Here is a 20,311-nt window from a genome sequence, read left to right on the forward strand (position 1 = left end):
GCTTGTAAAATCATTTTATATTCGTCTGTAAGCTGCAATATGCAATAGCTTGTATGGGTAAATATTTTTAGCAAAAATACTAAAAATATTTCGAATGCGAACAATATTTTAATATTGCATACGTATGCACAAGGGAAAATATGAATTTTGGTTACAAATATATTAGTAATTTTGGCCATATTGGTCGTTCATTACGTACGAAATCAGTTATTTATTTTTTTATTCTGTTTACAAAGAAAATATAAAAAATGGCAATGGAAAAAGAAAATGAATTAAGTTTAATTTTAAATTTGATTGAAAATGCGGAAAAAATGAAATGTCTCTACGACAAAAGATGTGGAAAGAAATAAGCGAATTCTGGGGAAGAAGTATTAAGCGTAAAGTTCTTTGTTTGTTTTTGTTTTTTAATTTTCTTGTTGGTATTAAAGGAGCCGACTGCAAACATAGATGGAAACTGCTAAGAGATCGGTTTCGCAAGGAGCTGAAATGTATGGAAGCGCCATCAGGTAGTGGAATGTCCTATCTCCAGAAATGGAGATTCCTGCAGCCCATGCTATTTTTAAAAGATTCTCTGGCGCATCGTCGGTATTTACTACTTAAATAATTAATTTTTGTTTCTTAAGTACACATTTTTATTTTGTAGAACTCGTGATAATGCTTGCCAACAGCACATTGAAACGAACTAGGAATTATCCATGCTCAGTTCAGAAAGCTTGTTGGAACCTCTAACGTCCTCGCCAACTCTCGCTAGTCTGTGCCAGAAATTTGGTGATACCATAGAGAGTATCGGAAAGAGCTTAGCAGCATCGCTTGAGCAAGAGACGCCAGACGAAGCCTTTATGAAAGCAGTGGTATATTTAATGAAGGACCTGCCAGTAAACATAAAGGACGAATTCCAAGAAGGTGACATGCAGGACACCTTCTTGGAAAGATTGCAGAAATGTAAAATATTAAATAGTTTTGTTTACATTTTTATAAATATAATTTTTTAACCTTTTCTTTTTTCTTTCTTTAATTAATTAATACATTTACTAATTCATTAATTATATATCAAATACCTTGTTATTAAAAAATCACAGAATTTGAATTCTTTTTAAATAACGGTTTATTTTATGGGGGATAAATAAATTTATTAAAAGATGGTTAAAAAAATATTATATACAGAAAAAAGATATGTTAAAAATTAATTCATTCATATAAACAAATTTAAAAAAATGTTAATCTATTCTGTAAAAATTAAAATTTTAAATTTTTACAAATTTTTCTAAAAAAATTTAAATTTTTCTAAAAAAATTTTAAATTTTACAGAAAATTTTTAATCTTAAATTTAGAAAAAAATTAAATTTTATAAAAATATTTTAAATTTTATAGAAAAATTTGAAATTTTACAGAAAAATTATAATATTAGAAAATAACTGGCGTCCTATGGTCCATTTAAGAAAGTACATAAAATATTCCGTATTTCTGTTGAACTTTTTCCACCATATTGATGAAGGTTTGATTGATGGAATGTTATAACCAACATCATTTGGCTACGACCCGGCCTGAACTACACCATTTGTATCCTCCCAATCAATGTAGTTTCTTGGTATATATTATGCTTCTTTATCGTGGAGCATTATAAAATTGTGTAAAACAACACATGCCAAGACTACTTTTTAAGCACTATTCGGATATAAATGTAGTGTTGTCAGGAGGCGTTTTCAATTGTACGGCGAGCTCTTGATAATCTTATATTAAAAATATCTTCATCATTTGGTAAGAGCTCGCCAGGGAAAGGACGCATAAATTTCTTCCCAACGGGAATGTGGCATGCGGAATTTTAATTTCTGTATTCGCAAATTTTTTGGCGGAGGTATTAGAAGCTTATTGTATACCAGCCTCTTTCCAAATCGGCTCAATTGAAAAATTCCAGTAAATTATAATTTAAATAACATTAATTAAAGCAAAAATTGGCACTCTTTGTCGTCACTTTGGCCCCCATAAGCTCCTATATCATTATATGTAAAGCGATATCTGGCATTACATCGCACTCTGCATATAAAAATATAATAGTAACATAAAAAATAAATTTTATCGTGAACATTGTTTTAGCTGTGGATCTAAAGACCATAAAAGAAGTGAATGTCAATCAGAACCCAAATGTTTTAAATGCAATCACTACGAACATATTGCAAAAAAAAAGTGAAATGCAAACTTAAATAAATAAATTAAATGTCATGTTAATGTCATTGTAGATAAAAAAAAACAACTAAAAACAATCGAATTAAATTATAATGAATTAGACTGTTTAGTTGATATGGGCTCAGACGTGTCTATTGTTAAAAACAACTAAACATAACTTTATAATTTTACCGGATGAAGCTATTAAATTTGATGCAATTTTGGGATATGATTTTACTAAAAACTTTGAAGGATATATTTTCAAATATGGTAATAATACCCTACATAACGAATTTAATATTTATAATGTACTATTGATCTAAATGCTGATACAAAGTACAAAGAAATAATTAAAAATTTGTCCAATTGAAACGAAAATCACTCTAAATGATCAATTTAAACTTTTTCATTACTCATCAAGTCGCCTATCATTCCACAAGTTGCAGAATGGTTGCAGGCAGGAGTGATTCGAAAGTCCATCTCGAATGTGGCAAGCCGTGCTGTCGTTGTTAAAAAGTTAAGCCACTTACTGATGATTATTATGAGCTCCACAGTATCAAAAGAGATGTTCCTAGAGACGTAGCTCAGTGGATAATGTTTTTACAAGACTTTAACTATTATTAATGTCATGACAATTGCTTCTGATATAACACCACTGCTTCGAAAATTTCAATCTAAAGATGAATGTATTAAGGCGATAACAAATTGTTTGCAGCTAGAACCATACGAAAACTTTAAGATTAAAGGCTCGTTTAAAAAAGTATAAATGGCCATGATCTCTTAGTAGTTCAAAAATAATGGAGTCAAAAATTATCAAAAATGCACACGAAAATGTACACTTTTCAGTAGAAAAAAACGATGTATACCATAAAATAACAGTTTTACATTTAGAAAAGAAAATAATACAGGTGGTCAATAATTGTATCAGGTGTATTATACACAACAAAAAACTGGCTAAAAAGAAGGTATCCTCCATTGCAGTGGTCCAATGGATGCTACATGTAAACAATATAAGCATATTCTAGCATTGGTCGACGGGTATTAGAAGTTTTTGTGGTTATTTCCCACAACGTTAACTGGTGCAGAAGAGGTAGTTTAAAATTAAATCGTTTGGTCACAAACCTTTGGAAATCCCACACGAATAATTAGTGTTAAGGGTGCAGCTTATACGTCGCATCTATGGTTATGGTAAAATGGAAATTGAAAGAATAAACCACTCGATTTTATCTATACTAAAAAATGGTATAAGGTTGTGAATCATGTCCGGGAGGCTTCAAATTACACACTACACAGCTCTACTAAAACTACTAAATTTGAAGTAATGTTTGGCGTTAAAATGAAATCTAATATATACAGTGGAATAATTGATATGTTCCAAGAAGAACGTATTGAAAAGTAAAACAAAAAACGTCAACAGCTAAGAGAGGAGGTTAAACAACAAATCATTGAGGCGCAAGACAAATACACAAATAGTTATGATAAAATTATCGAGCGAGAATTTGGGTCCTTATAAAGTAATAAAAGTAAAACGCAATGATCAATATGATGTCGAGCAGGTCGCCGGTTCCTATGGTCCACGTTTTACTTCTACTAGTGCAGACAACATAAAAGGATGGAAATCTTCTGATGCCGAAGATGAGCTGTCATCTGGGACAGATGATTTTTAGGATGGCCGATTGTAAAGGCTTAATTGATCTATTGTCATTTTCTTACCCTGTGTCATTCTCAAGCATAAAGTAGATAAAAATAAGAATAATAAAAGCAGGTTGAGTAAAATACAATAATTAAATAAAAAGGCAGTCAGTAAAAGTATGTCAGTGCGTTCAAGTTCTTTAAAGTTGTCTTTTAATTAATAATTGTAAAGTTGTTAATGTTCTTGTCCAGTATCTTTAAAATGTTCAATCAAAACTTAAATAAAATCAAAACTTAATAAAATACAAACTCTTAAAAGCAATTTTTTTTATATTTAATCTAAAAACACAAAATAATTTACATGTATGTAGAGGCTGGGAACTTTAACTTCTGAGTCCGTGACCCAGGGTTCTTGAACCAGGCCAATGTCCAGGTCTTAAAATTAATTTGCACTATCATTAGTGCCATTGTCATGATTATCAGCTTGCTCGGAGAGCCAGTGAGCAGAGAGTTGGCAGCTTCCATTTCGTCCGTATCTTCACTCTCCGATTTTGTCGTTCGAAGCACCTTCACTTTGGCACCCCTCATCCCAAAGAAACAGCCAGATTCTGTGAGGGCGAGTATTAGGCATGTGTGCCTTTCACCTTGTTCTCTGTGAATGATAGCCAAGTCATTCATGTGTATGTTGGGATTCTGCCGCTTGAGGCATTCCAACATCTTGGGTGCTTCGGCGCTAATCTTTGGTAACAAAACTCTTGCACGAGGTCTCATTGGAATTTCCTCAGGAGGGATTAGTATAAGGCTTAAACCTACCCATGCATCTCTCATCTTAGTGATGCATTTGCTGAGGAACTCCTTTAAGAATTCATCCAGGCATTTGATCAACCTCTATCCCCGGAGAATCTCACTGGAGCCAAATGGGGTACCTTGTCATCCTTGTAGTGAGCAAGTGTTCAATGACGATCTCAGTTAATTTAGACTCAATGGCTCCCCATTCTGTGGATGGCCAGTAACCAGAGCCATAAGGAGATGGTCCTTCACCACTTCATTAAATTCTCTTCTGGCAGTTGTCGTGGTGACTACAGGTCCCGGAGTGGTTTTGCCTTCTATTACCTTCCTCCTTTTCGGTGATTTACCATTCTCAACCTGTGAGCGGTTTCGCTTACACCTTTTGATTTCAGCAGCGCACAGTGTCAGATTTTGCAAATTTAGGGGGACTAAACTCATTTTTTGTGTGTTTTTTTGATTTAATAGAATTAGTTATTTACTATCGAAAACCGTTTTCCCTTTTTTAGAAACTGCTAATTTTGCCAGATTTTTTTTCCCCTAACAACTTTTTTTCGAAAATCTACAAATTTTTCACTTTGTATTGAAAGACCCTAGAATTTGCCTGATTTTTCCACTAACAACTTTTTGCCGAAAGTATCAAAAATTTCACATTTTATAGATAGACCATAGAAACATAAAATTTTGACTCTCGCCTTATTAATCCTAGAGGTAAGTAGTTGTTAAAAGAAGGGTATTATACCCCATTTACACATACACGAAATCTAGTACTTATGAGATTTTGAGCCAAATCTATTTGATTTTTATTAGATTTCCCATACAAATAATACTATACACGACGCTACAAAAGAAAAACGAGAAAAATAAAACAAAAAGTTTATTTAAAATAGAAGGTAATATTATATTTAAATATCTAATTTTTTATTATAAAAAAATGTTAATAAATATCCAATTTTCCTTCTTATTTTTCACATCAAACCCAATTTCAAGAAATATTTGAAAAATTAAATCTTCCTAAATTCCATAAATAGTAAGTGTAAACGGTCTAGATTTTAAATAGATTTTAAACGAATCTACTAGATTTCATGTATGTGTAAATGGGGTATTATAAATATCAAAATTTAAAAGGGAATTTTGTTACTTACTACATTTTACATTGTTATAATTGTATTTAATATTTTTCTAACTAACGACATCATTTGTACGTTGATTGGGGCCATTAATATAGAATATGATCAAAATTAATGTTCGATTATGGATAGCAACCAATCGGAAGTCATTTGTGGTTATTTTGACAGAGTAGCAACAAAAAATTAAAAAAAACAATAAATTATTTGATAAATATTATATTAAAGTATATTTGTATAGAAATGAACCAAATTAAGTGTTCTAATCCAGCTGATTTTTAAATTTTTAATTTACTACCTTGTAGCATTTTACGATCTGAGTGCAGTGATGAAAAAAATTATCCGTTCTAATAGCCTCCAAAGTTTGATAATAATTGGATATATCTTGATTACTGATAAACGTATATGGTCGATATGGGTATCATTGAAAAGGCCTTAGAGCTTTCCATTGACGTGTAAGATGACAAATATCATTAACCCATTGAGAACCAATCAGTTTTTATGATTTTTTTTATTTTTTTTAAAACATACCGATATAACGGTACATGAAAGGGTTTAAAATTTATATTTTAGTAGATTTTATACATCTCAAGTGTTATTATTTTATACGGTCGATATAAACTGATCAACTGATGTATTATTTTATACAGTCTTCAACTTATACTATAAGGACATATAGTACAGCATAGACGAAACTGATTGTCAATGACCTAAGTTCCCTGTCAAAGACCTAACTGGTGATAATGTATTAGTAGAAGCACAAAAATAAACACAGCACAGTGGGGCAGAATGGAAATTTTTTGGAAATAAATCTGGCATTTCTAAACGGCTGATTCGATCGGGATAAAATTTGGCGTGAGCGTAGCCAAGGAGTATTCGAGTTCGCATTGCAAGTCATACGAAGACTTATGTTCAAGGTCAAAAAAGAGGGTCACACAAAAACTTTTTTGAATCTCAAATGAGGAAATTGCTGATACATTTAACGAAATGCTGAAAAAGGAAAACCAATCTATGGATGCCGTACATTTTGCAACTATTCTTCCTAATAATGCATCACCAAAACGACTTAAGCGAATTGTGGAAAGTATACCAACTCCAACATCACAATCAAATTTTACTGAAGAGGAAGCAATAGCGCTTAAGTTGGAACTGGGTCACAGTCGAAATAAGTACCAAATATTAAGGAAAGCTCTGCATGAATAAGGACACAATATACTATCATCATACAAGGAAAAAAAAACTATCCTACCATCACCTATTGCTGTTAATGATGTGGAAGCTTGTATTGATATATCATCTTTGCTCGAAAACACAGCATCAAGAATTGTGTCAGACTTTACAAGACCAACTAAGGAAAATTCATAACTGTGATGTTGTCTTAATGTGTAAGTGGGGATGTGACGGTTTATCAGAACCTTCAGAATACAAACAAGTCGGACATTAGCAGACTACAAAAGTGTATTTATGTCATCATTAGTACCATTACGGATTCGTTCATATTCCCTTAATCCATCATTGTCAAGCATCGGAAATTCATTTGAAGATATATGGATCAATACAACTCCGGGTTCAAAAAATTTTTGTAGACCCATTGGATTTCAATATATAAAGGAGTCAAAGAAAACAACAAAAGATTTAGTGGAATAGAAAGATGAAATTAATGCACTGGAGCCCATTTGCATAAAAATAAAGGAATTCTCTATTAACGTATCATATCAGCTAAACTTAACAATGATTGATGGAAAGGTCAGCAATGCCATAACAGAAACTTCTTCCTTCTGGAGATGCTCAACATGTAATGAGAAAAAGTCGCAATTCTCAAATATAAACAAAAGCAGAAGTATTAATGAAGAAGTCTTGTCTTTCAGAATTTCACCACTTCATTCCAGAATACGATTTTTGGATTACTTTTTACACATAGCATACGACCTCAAATATAGAAGTGTGCCAGAGAATCTTACTAAATCAACAAAAAATAATGAAGAATTGAAAGAGCTGCGGAAAAAAGCAGAATCCAAGAAGAATTTAAAGTTCAGATGGGATTAAACATCGACAAACCACTTCCAAGTTGCGGTAGTACAAATGACGGTAATACGGCGACAAGGTTTTTTCGTGATTTTGAAATTACTTCAAAACTAACTGGAATCGACAAGGAGTTGCTTCGAAGAGTTAACACTATTTTAATGGCACTACATAGTAAACATAAAGTTAATGGAAATCGATTTGGGGAATATACATCTGAAATTTCTAAATTACTTGTATCTCTGTATCCAATGAGGGAACTAACAACAACAGTACACAAAGTATTGTGTCATGGTCAAATAATAATTGAATTGAATATTCTTCCATTTGGAGAGTTAACAGAAGAAGCCCAGGAAGCGAGGAATCGAGATTTTAAGCATGTTCAACTTTTCAGCTCAAGAAAATGCTCCAGGCAATCACAGAATGAAGATTTTTTTAATAGTTTACTTCTATCTTCTGATCCTGTTCTTTCAACTATGCGAAAAAGATGGATTTGTTATGAAACTCTATCATCTCAAAACGAGGAAGATTTAAAGGACTTATATTACCTTCTGGATATGTATACCGATATGACAGATTATTTTATAGAAAATAAGTAGTGTTAGGAATTAACTATATAAGTAGGTTGAAAGAATTAATTGTATTATGTTTAAGATAAACAGTTCAAATAAAAAAAGCTATTATACTAACTGATGATATTGTATAAAATTGTATTTTTTATATTATATTTTTTTTATTGTATATACAATGTTATAGTCTTTAATAAAATAATTAACTAAATAATTTTTAAAATTTGTCCAAATATTTTATTCAACACCAAATGTATGTTCTGTCATACTTAATACTAAAATATGAAAAAGATGAAATTAAAGGACACAGGTTTAAATGAACATATTTTTGAATGTAATTGAGATATTGGCTTGAAATTTTTTGTAAAGGGTCGAGAATTTCCATATCTAACTAAAAAAAGATATTAGGGGTAAATATAGACTAAATTGTTGTAGCTATCTGCGACCCTCTTAAAATTTTGATATAAACCATAGTTTTAGAAATTTAACAAATATGTAATAAATGACAAAATCTTTATTTATGAACGAAACTCAATGAAATCTTCAACGCCTGTTAAATTTGTCATTTCATATAAGAAAATGCAAAAAAAAAAAATTGAAAAGGTCAAAGGGCATCCCGCAATTCCCAAAAATAGGAATGAAAATCCCAAAAAAAGGCTTTTTTACATTTTTGCCCATAGGGTCCACATTTCTTTCAGGGCTGGGAAAATACTTTTGGAGTAAATAGAAAACATATTGAGGTTTCCAAAACTGCTTTCAGTTTTCTGATCCCAGCTTTGGGATTTTAGAACATGTCGCCCAAAATTGAAGTTTTGATAAAAAATAGGTCATATTCGGAAGGACGCATTGGCAACATTTTCAAAAAATAGGACAAGTTTTTTACGCCAAAGCGTTCTGCATAAAGATACCTTTTAGAAAACTATAAAATTGTTATTTGTTGTTAAAGAAAATTTTATTTTATTAATAAAAGAGTAAAGACACATTTTGGGCAAAAAAACGGCAAAAATCTAAAATTTTGGGAATTTTTAAATTAAAAAACGTATATTTTTGGATCTGTAAATGATATTGATATTAAATTTTTTGTATATTATTGGAAATTTTGTTGTCTAACTAACAAGAAAAAATTGAGTCCATTTGGTCCAAAATTACGCCCGGTATTCAAAAAAAGGCGGACCAAGGTATGGTAAATTTTATATCACTAAATTTTTATATGCCTATAACTCGGGTATTGTAAGAGATAAGTAGTATGTCCAAGCATGTTTTTTCAAGATTTCGTCAAGCGCTTTCAGAAAATATAAAATAAAATATAAAATTTTACATGTCGCAGGTACCCTACTTTGAGCCGCCACAGCTCCGTCCCTGGGGCATCTGCGGGGTTCATCTTCAAAACTTAAACTCGAATACTCCTTGGCTACTCTCACGCCAAATTTTATCCCTATCGGATCAGCCGTAGAATTGCCAGATTTATTTCCAAAAAATTTCCATTCTGCCCCACTGTGCACAGTTGTTCAAAAAGTACTAAATAAAAAAATGTATTATATATTGACGTTATTTGTTGTGTGTTATTAATGGAATTTTATATCCTAGTGAATGGAAATATTAGTTAATTATTTTTTTGAAAATATATTTTATCTCAAAATATATTATAAACACGACATTTTGTTATTTTTCTTTTTTCAGTTTTAATTAAAATGAAATGTCAAAGAATAATTTTTGGGGTTTTAAATAAATGAAAAGTTTCTCAAAAAATAATAAACAGTTAGTTTAAGTGATAAAAAAAAACATATAAGTGCTAATATGCTTGCAATTTTGTGAAGAAAATTTGAAGTTTGTGAGTGCGTTTAGTTCTCACAAGTTTGTTTTATTCTCTCAGTTTCGCCTATATGTACTACTATATGCTTATATCATTAACCCATTGAGAACCAAAACATATTAGTGTTATAATTTTTTTCCCGACTACATTATTATTACACCAAAAGCAAAACAAAATGAACAACAACGCTAAACGAAATAAAAAACAAAATACACAAGGCAAGGAACACAGGAACAAAAATAAAATAACCGGAAGATTAAGCAGGAGCACAGGAACATAGAAAAATAGATGTAAATGGTTATCGACAGAACACTAGTTCTTTAACCTATCAAAGAACTTAATAATGCAATAAGCAGGAACATTTGACATCAGCAGGAATATATATCCTATATCACTGGACAGAAAAAAGTTGGCAAGAGTCATAATTCGCAAAGCAAAATTTGTTTGATTCTATATATAGGATCGGATAGCGAGAAATATTTGTTTATTTGATTTGTTTGTGAGCAGAGACTGTAAAAAAGATAAAATTCTTCATAGTTATAGCGACACAAATTTAATCCTATAGGTACGAAGTTCCTTGTAAGTCGATTAGGAACATTAAAAGAAATTTCACGGAGTAACTTCATTGAATCAATATCACCATTAATAAGTTTAACCACAAAGAAAATCTTCTTTCCGAAGAGAAGGCAAATTAATTAATTGTTAATGATGTTCTTCATCCACGAAAAGCAAACAAGAGAAATTGTTTTTGAACAGATTCAATACTATCAATATAACAACTATAATTTGGGGACCAAACAACAGAGTCATACTTATTCCAGTACTGGTCTGACCAGACAAGTAAATAAATTTTTAGTTACGTATGGGTCATTAAATTCCCTAGACCACCTTTTTATAAATCCTAATAGCGATTTAGCTTTATTAACACAAGAAGACACTTGCAGATTGAAGTTCAATTTATGATCAATCGTTAAACAATACTTGTTGCGTTCGAGTTTTCACATATGATGAAATCCAACAAAGTAAACGAGGAGGAAAACCAATTAAATCCAATTTAAACAATAAGAGGTCATGATTAACAGTGTCAAAAGCCTTACTGAAGTCAGTACAAATGACATCAGTCTGGTAGCCACTGGAGAAATCTTGAAAAATGTGACTAGTTAATTCAAGTAAATTCGTCGATGTCGATTGTAGTATAACTGCCCTGAAAAAAGTCAGCAAATAAATCGGAAATAGCGGGTTCATCCATCAATTCAACACTATTAAATCACAAAGATGTTGGATATCCGCTTATTCTACGTTTGGAGTTTACAAAACTATAAAAGCTCCTAGGATCAACTTTAATTTTATCCATCGTACGTCGCAAGTATTCGGAATAAGATTTACGGTTCATAGAACTAAATTAGCACCTTGCAACAGAATATCTAATATAGTTAACTGCAGACCCATTTTCAATATATTTTTTAAACAACCTAATTTTAACGTTCTTAGCTCTTTTAAGTTCTTTAGTAAATCAAGCAGGACCACTCTTACCATTCAAAGTATTAGAAAAAGGTACAGCAATATTAAAACCCTTAAAAAGAACAGAATTAAATGAATAAATATCAAGGTTCAATTCATCAGTGTGTTGCAAATGAATATTAACAAAAATTTTTGTGAATAAATATTAATTTGTTTTGCCAAAGTTGAATTAGATGAAGGAGCTATAGAAAAGTTTGAAAAATCAAGGCTAATTAGTTATGTAGGATGATAAATGTCTTCAGGACATACGAAAGGAAATGCTCTCAATAATGATATGTTGGGAGAGTTAGCGAAGACAAGATCTAAGAATCTACCACATGTATTAGGAATATTGTTATACTGAATAAGACTAAGTTCAAAGAACGAGTTAAAAAATTCATCAACGAATTTAATGGAAGACAAAGGCATCAATCATGCTATATCAGGACAATAAATTCAAGATACCTTCGGTAAGTTAAAGTCAGATAGTTTTGATGATATAATATTGATCAAATTTGCATGTTGTAAATAAACATCCTGATGGGAATTGGTTGGAATATATGAGCAAGAAAAGAAATTATGAGTATTCATGAAATTTAAGCAAACACATAAAAATTCATCCATGATCTGAAAAGAGAATTTGTAACGCTCAGAGGCAATAGAGCTTTGAACATCAATTAATACACCTTCGCCTTTTTTTTATATTAACATTATTATCTACATATCTATCATTGCTATACAACTGAAAGTTAACAAAAATATACGATATTATAATCACATCCCATACTTTTTCCATATACATCAGTTAATTTAGTATCAAAACTCTAACATTTCACAGTGGGGCAGAATGTAAATTTTTTGGAAATAAATCTGGCATTTCTAGATTCCGCAGATGCCCCAGGGACGGAGCTGTGGCGGCTCAAAGTAGGGTACCTACGACATGTAAAATTTTTAATCTCGTGCCATTTTTTTGTTTTTCACCCAAATACAAAAATTTTTATATTTTCTGAAAGCTACTACTACTTATCTCTTATAATATCCGAGTTATAGGTATTTAAAAATTTAGTGATACAAAATTTACCATACCTTGGACCGCCTTTTTTTGAATACCGGGCGCAATTTTGGACCAAATATTTCCAATAATATACAAAAAATTTCAGATCAATATCAATTACAGATCCAAAAATATACGTTTTTTAATTTAAAAATTCAAAAAATTTTAGATTTTTGCCGTAACAATTTTATAGTTTTCTAAAAGGTATCTTTACGTAGAACGCTTTGGCGTAAAAAACTTGTCCTATTTTTTGAAAATGTTGCGTCCTTCCGAATATGAACTATTTTTTATCAAAACTTCAACTTTGGGCGACATGTTCTAAAATCCCAAAGCTGGGATCAGAAAACTGAAAGCAGTTTTGGAAACCTCAATTTACTCCAAAAGTATTTTCCAAGCCCTGAAAAAAATGTGGACCCTATGGGCAAAAATGTAAAAAAATCCCATTTTTGGGATTTTCATTCCTATTTTTGGGAATTGCGGGATGCCCTTTGACCTTTTTAATTTGAAATGACAAATTTAACAAGCGTTGAAGATTTCATTGAGTTTTGTTCATAAATAAAGATTTTGTCATATATTACATATTTGTTAAATTTCTAAAACTATGATTTATATCAAAAATTTAATAGGGTCGCAGATAGCTACAACAATTTAGTCCATATTTATCCCTTAATATCTTTTTTTAGTTAGATATGGAAATTCTCGGCCCTTTACAAAAAATTTCAAGCCAATATCTCAATTACATTCAAAAATATGTTCATTTAAACCTGTATCCTTTAATTTCATATTTTTCATATTTTAGTATTAAATATGACAGAACATGTTTAAATCTTATATTTACCTATTTTCTATTTGTTTGCTTATCCTTATAATTGAAAGGTCCTATTATGCTTAAATTTTCAGAAATTTATAACTATTTTTTACCTCAATTTTTTCGACAGATCATTTAGTTCTGTTTCGTTTATGATCATGTTGGTAAAAATATACAGGTAATGATAATTTCGATTCATTCACTAATAAGAAATATCAATGACTGAATTACAGGTTATAGTAATATAGTCCAAAATGTTAATAGGTAGACAGTTCGTAATTTTTTACTTTGGAATACCTGTATCGGAAATGACAAGAATTGGTATATAAGCATCATTAACAGCATCAAGAATTGTGTCAGACTTTTCAGAAGACCATCTAAGGAAAATTCATAACTGTGATGTTGTCTTAATGTGTAAGTGGGGATGTGACGGTTTATCAACACTTCCAGAATACAAACAAGCTTGTGGAAGTCGGACATTAGCAGAATACAAAAGTGTATTTATGTCATCATTAGTGCCATTACGAATTCGTTCATATTCCCTTAATCCATCATCGTCAAGCATCGGAAATTCATTTGTGCCATTACGAATTCGTTCATATTCCCTTAATTCATCATCGTCAAGCATCGGAAATTCATTTGAAGATATATGTATCAATACAACTCCGGGTTCAAAAATTTTTTGTAGACCCATTGGATTTGAATATATAAAGGAGTCAAAGAAAACAACAAAAGATTTAGTGGAATATTTAAAAGATGAAATAAATGCACTGGAGCCCATTTGCATAAAAATAAAGGAATTCTCTATTAACGTATCATATCAGCTAAGCTTAACAATGATTGATGGAAAGGTCAGCAATGCCATAACAGAAACTTCTTTCTCAAATATAAACAAAAGCAAAAGTATTAATGAAGAAGTCCTGTCTTTCGGAATTTCACCACTTCATGCCAGAATACGATTTTTGGATTACTTTTTACACATAGCATACGACCTCAAATATAGAAGTGTGCCAGAGAATCTTACTAAATCAACAAAAAATAATGAAGAATTGAAAGAACTGAGAGCTGCGGAAAAAAGCAGAATCCAAGAAGAATTTAAAGTTCAGATGGGATTAAACATCGACAAACCACTTCCAAGTTGCGGTAGTACAAATTACGGTAATACGGCGAGAAGGTTTTTTCGTGATTTTGAAAAAGATGGATTTGTTATGAAACTCTATCATCTCAAAACGAGGAAGATTTAAAGGACTTATATTACCTTATGGATATGTATACCGTTATGACAGATTATTTTATAGAAAATAAGTAGTGTTAGGAATTAACTATATAAGTAGGTTGTAAGAATTAATTGTATTATGTTTAAGATAAACAGTTCAAATAAAAAAAGCTATTATACTAACTGACGAAATTGTATTAAATTGTGTTTTATATTTCGGTGGGCGGGAAAGGTGGTTTGTGTGGGGTGATTTAGGTGTTGATGTGCGTTGCTCATAATAAAATTATATTTTTTTATTGTATATACAATGTTATAGTCTTTAATAAAATAATTAACTAAATAATTTTTAAAAATTGTCCAAATATTTTATTCAACACTAAATGTATGTTCTGTCATACTAAAATATGAAAAAGATGAAATTAAAGGACACAGGTTTAAATGAACATATTTTTGAATGTAATTGAGATATTGGCTTGAAATTTTTTGTAAAGGGTCGAGAATTTCCATATCTAACTAAAAAAAGATATTAAGGGATAAATATGGACTAAATTGTTGTAGCTATCTGCGACCCTATTAAAATTTTGATATAAATCATAGTTTTAGAAATTTAACAAATATGTAATATAGGAAAAAATCTTTATTTATGAACAAAACTCAATGAAATCTTCAACGCTTGTTAAATTTGTCATTTCAAATAAGAAAATGCAAAAAAAATTAAAAAGGTCAAAGGGCATCCCGCAATTCCCAAAAATAGGAATGAAAATCCCAAAAATGGGATTTTTTACATTTTTGCCCATAGGGTCCACATATCTTTCAGGGCTGGGAAAATACTTTTGGAGTAAATGGAAAACATATTGAGGTTTCCAAAACTGCTTTCAGTTTTCTGATCTCAGCTTTGAGATTTTAGAACATGTCGCCCAAAGTTGAAGTTTTGATAAAAAATAGGTCATATTCGGAAGGACGCAGTGGCAACATTTTCAAAAAATAGGACAAGATACCTTTTAGAAAACTATAAAATTGTTATATGTTCTTAAAGAAAATTTTATTTTATTAATAAAAGAGTTTAGACACATTTTGGGCAAAAAAATTTTAGATTTTTTGAATTTTTAAATTAAAAAACGTATAATTGAGTCCATTTGGTCCAAAATTACGCCCGGTATTCAAAGAAAGGTGGGCCAAGGTATGGTAAATTTTTAAATGCCTATAACTCGGATATTATAAGAGATAAGTAGTATGTCCAAGCATTTGGGTGAAAAACAAAAAAATGCCACGAGTTTAAAAATTTTACATGTCGTAGGTACCCTACTTTGAGCCGCCACAGCTCCGTCCCTGGGGCATCTGCGGGGTTCATCTTTCCATTTCCATCTTTCATTATTTCCAAAAAATTTCCATTCTGCCCCACTGTGCATTCTGATATAGGATTGACGACGAATCATTTTAATTTCTAGTTTTTTGATAAAGTAGCCACCCTAGCAGTTCTTGGTCCATCCCTGTGAACAAATTCCCTAACTAGAGCACCGTCAGTCCATATAGATTTATCGGCTAGAACAGGGGTCGGCCAACTTTTGAATCGGAAGAGCCAAAATTTACAGTTTACAAAACATTTGTTTTAAAAGAGCCAAAAAATGTTCATTTATTGAAACATTGCAAATACTTTATGAATTGACTTCAAAAACAATTTTGTTTTAATTATATACATTTTTGACTACAAATACTTTTTGAATTTTCATATGTTTTTTTTTTAATATTTGTTATATAAATTAAACATTTATTAGAGTTGGGCAACAGTAATATCACAGGCAGTGATAAAAGGCATTTGCCATAATACAGTATAAGTGTCATAGTGGCAGCAATCGAGAAAAATTTTTGCCGATTTTTTTTTGCAAACAGAAATTTTTGCGAAATAGAAAGTATTGCGGACATCGAACCATAATAGATCAAGGAATCTTTCAGAAAATTACACTAGCGATCATAATTGACATAACAGTATCAGTATAGCGACGAAATTCGACATAAACAGTTGTATAAAAACAAAAATCTATCTTTCTTTGGCTTAATAATACAACTCATATTAGATATCCATTCGAAAATTACGCTATCGCTCATAAGTGACTTAATAATAGCAGTAAGCGACGAAATTCGACACAAACAAGTTTTATAAAAACAAACAAAATTAACAAAATCTCTCCACCAAATTTGAAGAGGATCGGAACATTATGAGGACCAAGCCCGATAAAGTTTTGTGAATATATTTATATAATATTTATTTGTGCTGAATTTCACCGCGATATTTGTGTTTATAAGTTAATATTGGACATTCAAGTAATTTTCTGAAGGGACTTTGTATGGGAGCTAGGGTCAAATGGGGCCGATCTTTCTGAAATTTGACAAGGTCATCAAGGCTTGTATAAAACTTAGTTGTGCCACTTTTTATCGATATACAGGCATATTTAACATAATTATGAGCTCAGAAGCCCTTTTTGGGGCTTCTGTTGTATGGGTTATGGGACTCAGAAAACGATTCTAAGTCTATTGGTATACTTTAAGCCGGTATAGGACATATATTTTTGTATGTAACAAACATCAGCACAAACCCAATAACCATCCCCACTAAAGTGGTGTAGGGTATAAAAAGATTTATTGGATCCAAAATCTCATTACCAAATTTTGTAAGGATGGGTCCATAACACGCTTTCTGTTCCTTTATTTAAAGCCCACATTTTATGTTCAAAATATATCATCATATATTTATAAATATTACATTTTTGGCGTGCAAACAATATAAAATTCTTTAAAAAAAGATTAAAATTTTTAAAAAGACCAAGTTTTTAGTGTTTAACTGTATAAAATCTAAACATATGTTTTAATTAAAAAACACTAAAATTTTGGAAAGTGTGACTTACATCTTATAGCTGATATGATTTGTTTATAGGGAACTTTTCAATTAATACTTTAAAGAATTAAACATTTACTTACAATATTAACTTGTACATGGAATAAATTCAATGGGAGTGATGGCTTTAGAATGTTTGGATCACAACATGTTGTTTAAAGTTCCAAAAATGACTCTAAATTTTCATTTGTTAGTTAGCTTTTTACCTAACTCTTCCAACTTGCTTTTAAACTTTGACAATTTTCCATTGTGCAAAGTTTTACTTTTTAAATTTATCAACTGAATTTCTAGAGATCCAATGCCAATTCCAAGTGGCTCAATGCGGATTTAAAATGAGCGAAAAGCTAATTGTGTTGCTTTCTCTCTCATTCAAAAAGTATTTGTTTTTTATACCCTACACCACTTTAGTGGGGAGGGTATATTGGGTTTGTGCTGATGTTTCTAGCCCCCATACAACCGTACCCCCCAAATAGGTCCTTTTGGCTTATAATTAACTTAAATGATCTATTATGTTAACAAAAGTCGACAAAACTTAGTTTTATAGAACTTTAAATGACACTACCGATTTTTGTAATGATCGGGCTTCAATTGACCCTATCCCCCATACAAACTCCCCTTCAGAAAATGACTTAAAGGTCAAAATTCACTTACAAACACTAATAACACTTTTAAATTCTACATAAATAATATTGAAGAAGACTTAACTCCCCCTACCAACATTTTTAAGGATAGGGCCATATTTTTCCCTACTCCCCTTTGGGCCCTTTTAAAAAAATCTCTTTTTTTGCCAAAAAAAGTAAAAATATTCCGAAATAAAGTTAAAAAAAAAAACAAACCAAATGCTTTATTTTTTTAAATAACCCCCATTTTTAACATACATATTGACTGGTGTAGGGTATCATATGGTCGGCTACGCCCGACTATACATTCATACTTGTTTTTTTTTTTGCTCATGTACAGAACGATTAAGCAAAGTTACAAAGTTGTATATACATTTATATATTAGTTGCGTTGCTCATTAACTAAATCGGAATGATTTTATATTATATATAATTTTTTAATAAATAAAATGTGTGTATGAAACGAAAGAGCCACAGCTCGACGTCCAAAGAGCCACGTTTGGCTCGCGAGCCTTAGTTTGCCGGCCCCTGGGCTAGAATATTGAACAATTTCAAAGGAGCAATAATCTTGAAAGAGGAAATATTCCTAGGTTGCGAAAATTTAAATTTCTGAACAATGAAGTCAGAATCCTCGAAACCTATTCTAAAATTATTCCACAGTAGTGAGTCCCAGAAGCATTTTGACCTAAAGGTGCAATTGTTTACTAATCGATCCAGTCCAAGGAGACTGGGCTGAGACCGGCGTCACCGGGGACCGGTACACTTCGGCCTATAACCTTGATGGGAGGCTCCTACTAATTGTGACACATCAAAGTTGGTAAAAAGTTCCTCAACTTTTCTAAGTTTGTCACTTAGTATGGAAAAATCCTTAATAATATCCCAATTTCGCATCATTAAAACTTTATGGAAATTAACATCATAGGGGCTGCATTTAGTGCAAGACCAGATGAGACCATTTGACCTATCAACGATCCTATTCGATTCTCATTGCGATGTTCAAAGGAACACTACATTTCTAACAGTGTAATAATAAATTTAAATAAAAAAAAGAGCCTTAAAGTATACTTTAAATTTAAATATTTTTAAAATTAAGCAAAAAAGTAATATCAGTATAAAAGAATAGTATAATCAAAACAAACAAGCAAGGAGCCCCAAATAAGTAAAAGCAAGACAACATTATTAAAGTTCGGGACAATATATTAAAATAATCATACGAACGAATCAGAAAAGATTTGTGTTAAATTACAAGAGGTAAACAGAGGCAAACAATATTTAGGTACCGTAAACCCCTTGTCTATATTAAATAAATATTTATCACGGCACTTGGAAAAATGTACAAAATGCTGATTTTATCACGACAACTCACAGATAAGTTTATTGAAATAATGCTATTTTTTATAAAAAAATAGTTAAAATTAAATAAAAATTTTGTAAATAAACACATTTTAATTGCACAAAACAAAACTCTAAACAAATTTTACAATAATATGACGTTTGTTTTAGGCAACGTTGTCTAAACAATTGCGTTATAACGCTAATGAATGCCGTCTGTACCTGTTATTTTTTAATCATGATAACAATTTTAGGTTTAGCATAATAATCATTTGTTTAATTTAAACTCGGCCCTACAAGAACATAAAGAGAAGGCAGGATTGACTGATCATGCCTGATGGACGACTATATCAATTTATAATAAAACACAATTTATTAATATTTTAAGATATATATTTTATAAATTTTATTAAATAATAATCATATACATAAATTAACAATCATTTCATTATACATAATTTGTGGAAATAAGTTGTCCGTAAATAAATTATAAATTTCGAAATTTAAAAATTAAAAGTAACCATATTACCATAGATTGATTAAACTCCGAAGTGTTTATCTTCAGATCCGCCTTCTGCACTATTTTTAAATTCTGTTTATAATAATTTATAGTCTTTTTAAATTTTTTAATTTTTCGCTCTTGATCTTTGGCTTTTACAGAAATAATTAATTTATAATGTCGAAAAATGTAACTCTGAAACACAGTAACAGTCAAATGTAATTATTTCACATTTCATATGCAAATGAAACCCTTTACCATAAATTTGATACATCAG

The 20,311-nt window shown here is 30.8% G+C and overlaps 2 protein-coding genes across 2 annotated transcripts in view; both read left to right on the top strand.

Annotated features, from left to right (window-relative positions):
- The window catches only part of LOC111686066 (probable dolichyl pyrophosphate Man9GlcNAc2 alpha-1,3-glucosyltransferase), a 363,172-nt gene that overhangs the window by 280,901 nt on the left and 61,960 nt on the right, over window positions 1–20,311 (top strand). The gene's annotated exons all lie outside the window — the stretch shown is intronic.
- LOC124418515 lies at window positions 97–984 on the top strand. Its single transcript, XM_046945113.1, has 2 exons — window positions 97–585; window positions 644–984. The coding sequence occupies exons 1-2, from the start codon at window positions 317–319 to the stop codon at window positions 684–686; spliced, it is 312 nt and encodes a 103-aa protein (XP_046801069.1). The 5' UTR covers window positions 97–316; the 3' UTR covers window positions 687–984.

Source organism: Lucilia cuprina, chromosome 2, assembly GCF_022045245.1.
Source record: "Lucilia cuprina isolate Lc7/37 chromosome 2, ASM2204524v1, whole genome shotgun sequence".
Lineage (NCBI taxonomy): Eukaryota > Metazoa > Arthropoda > Insecta > Diptera > Calliphoridae > Lucilia > Lucilia cuprina.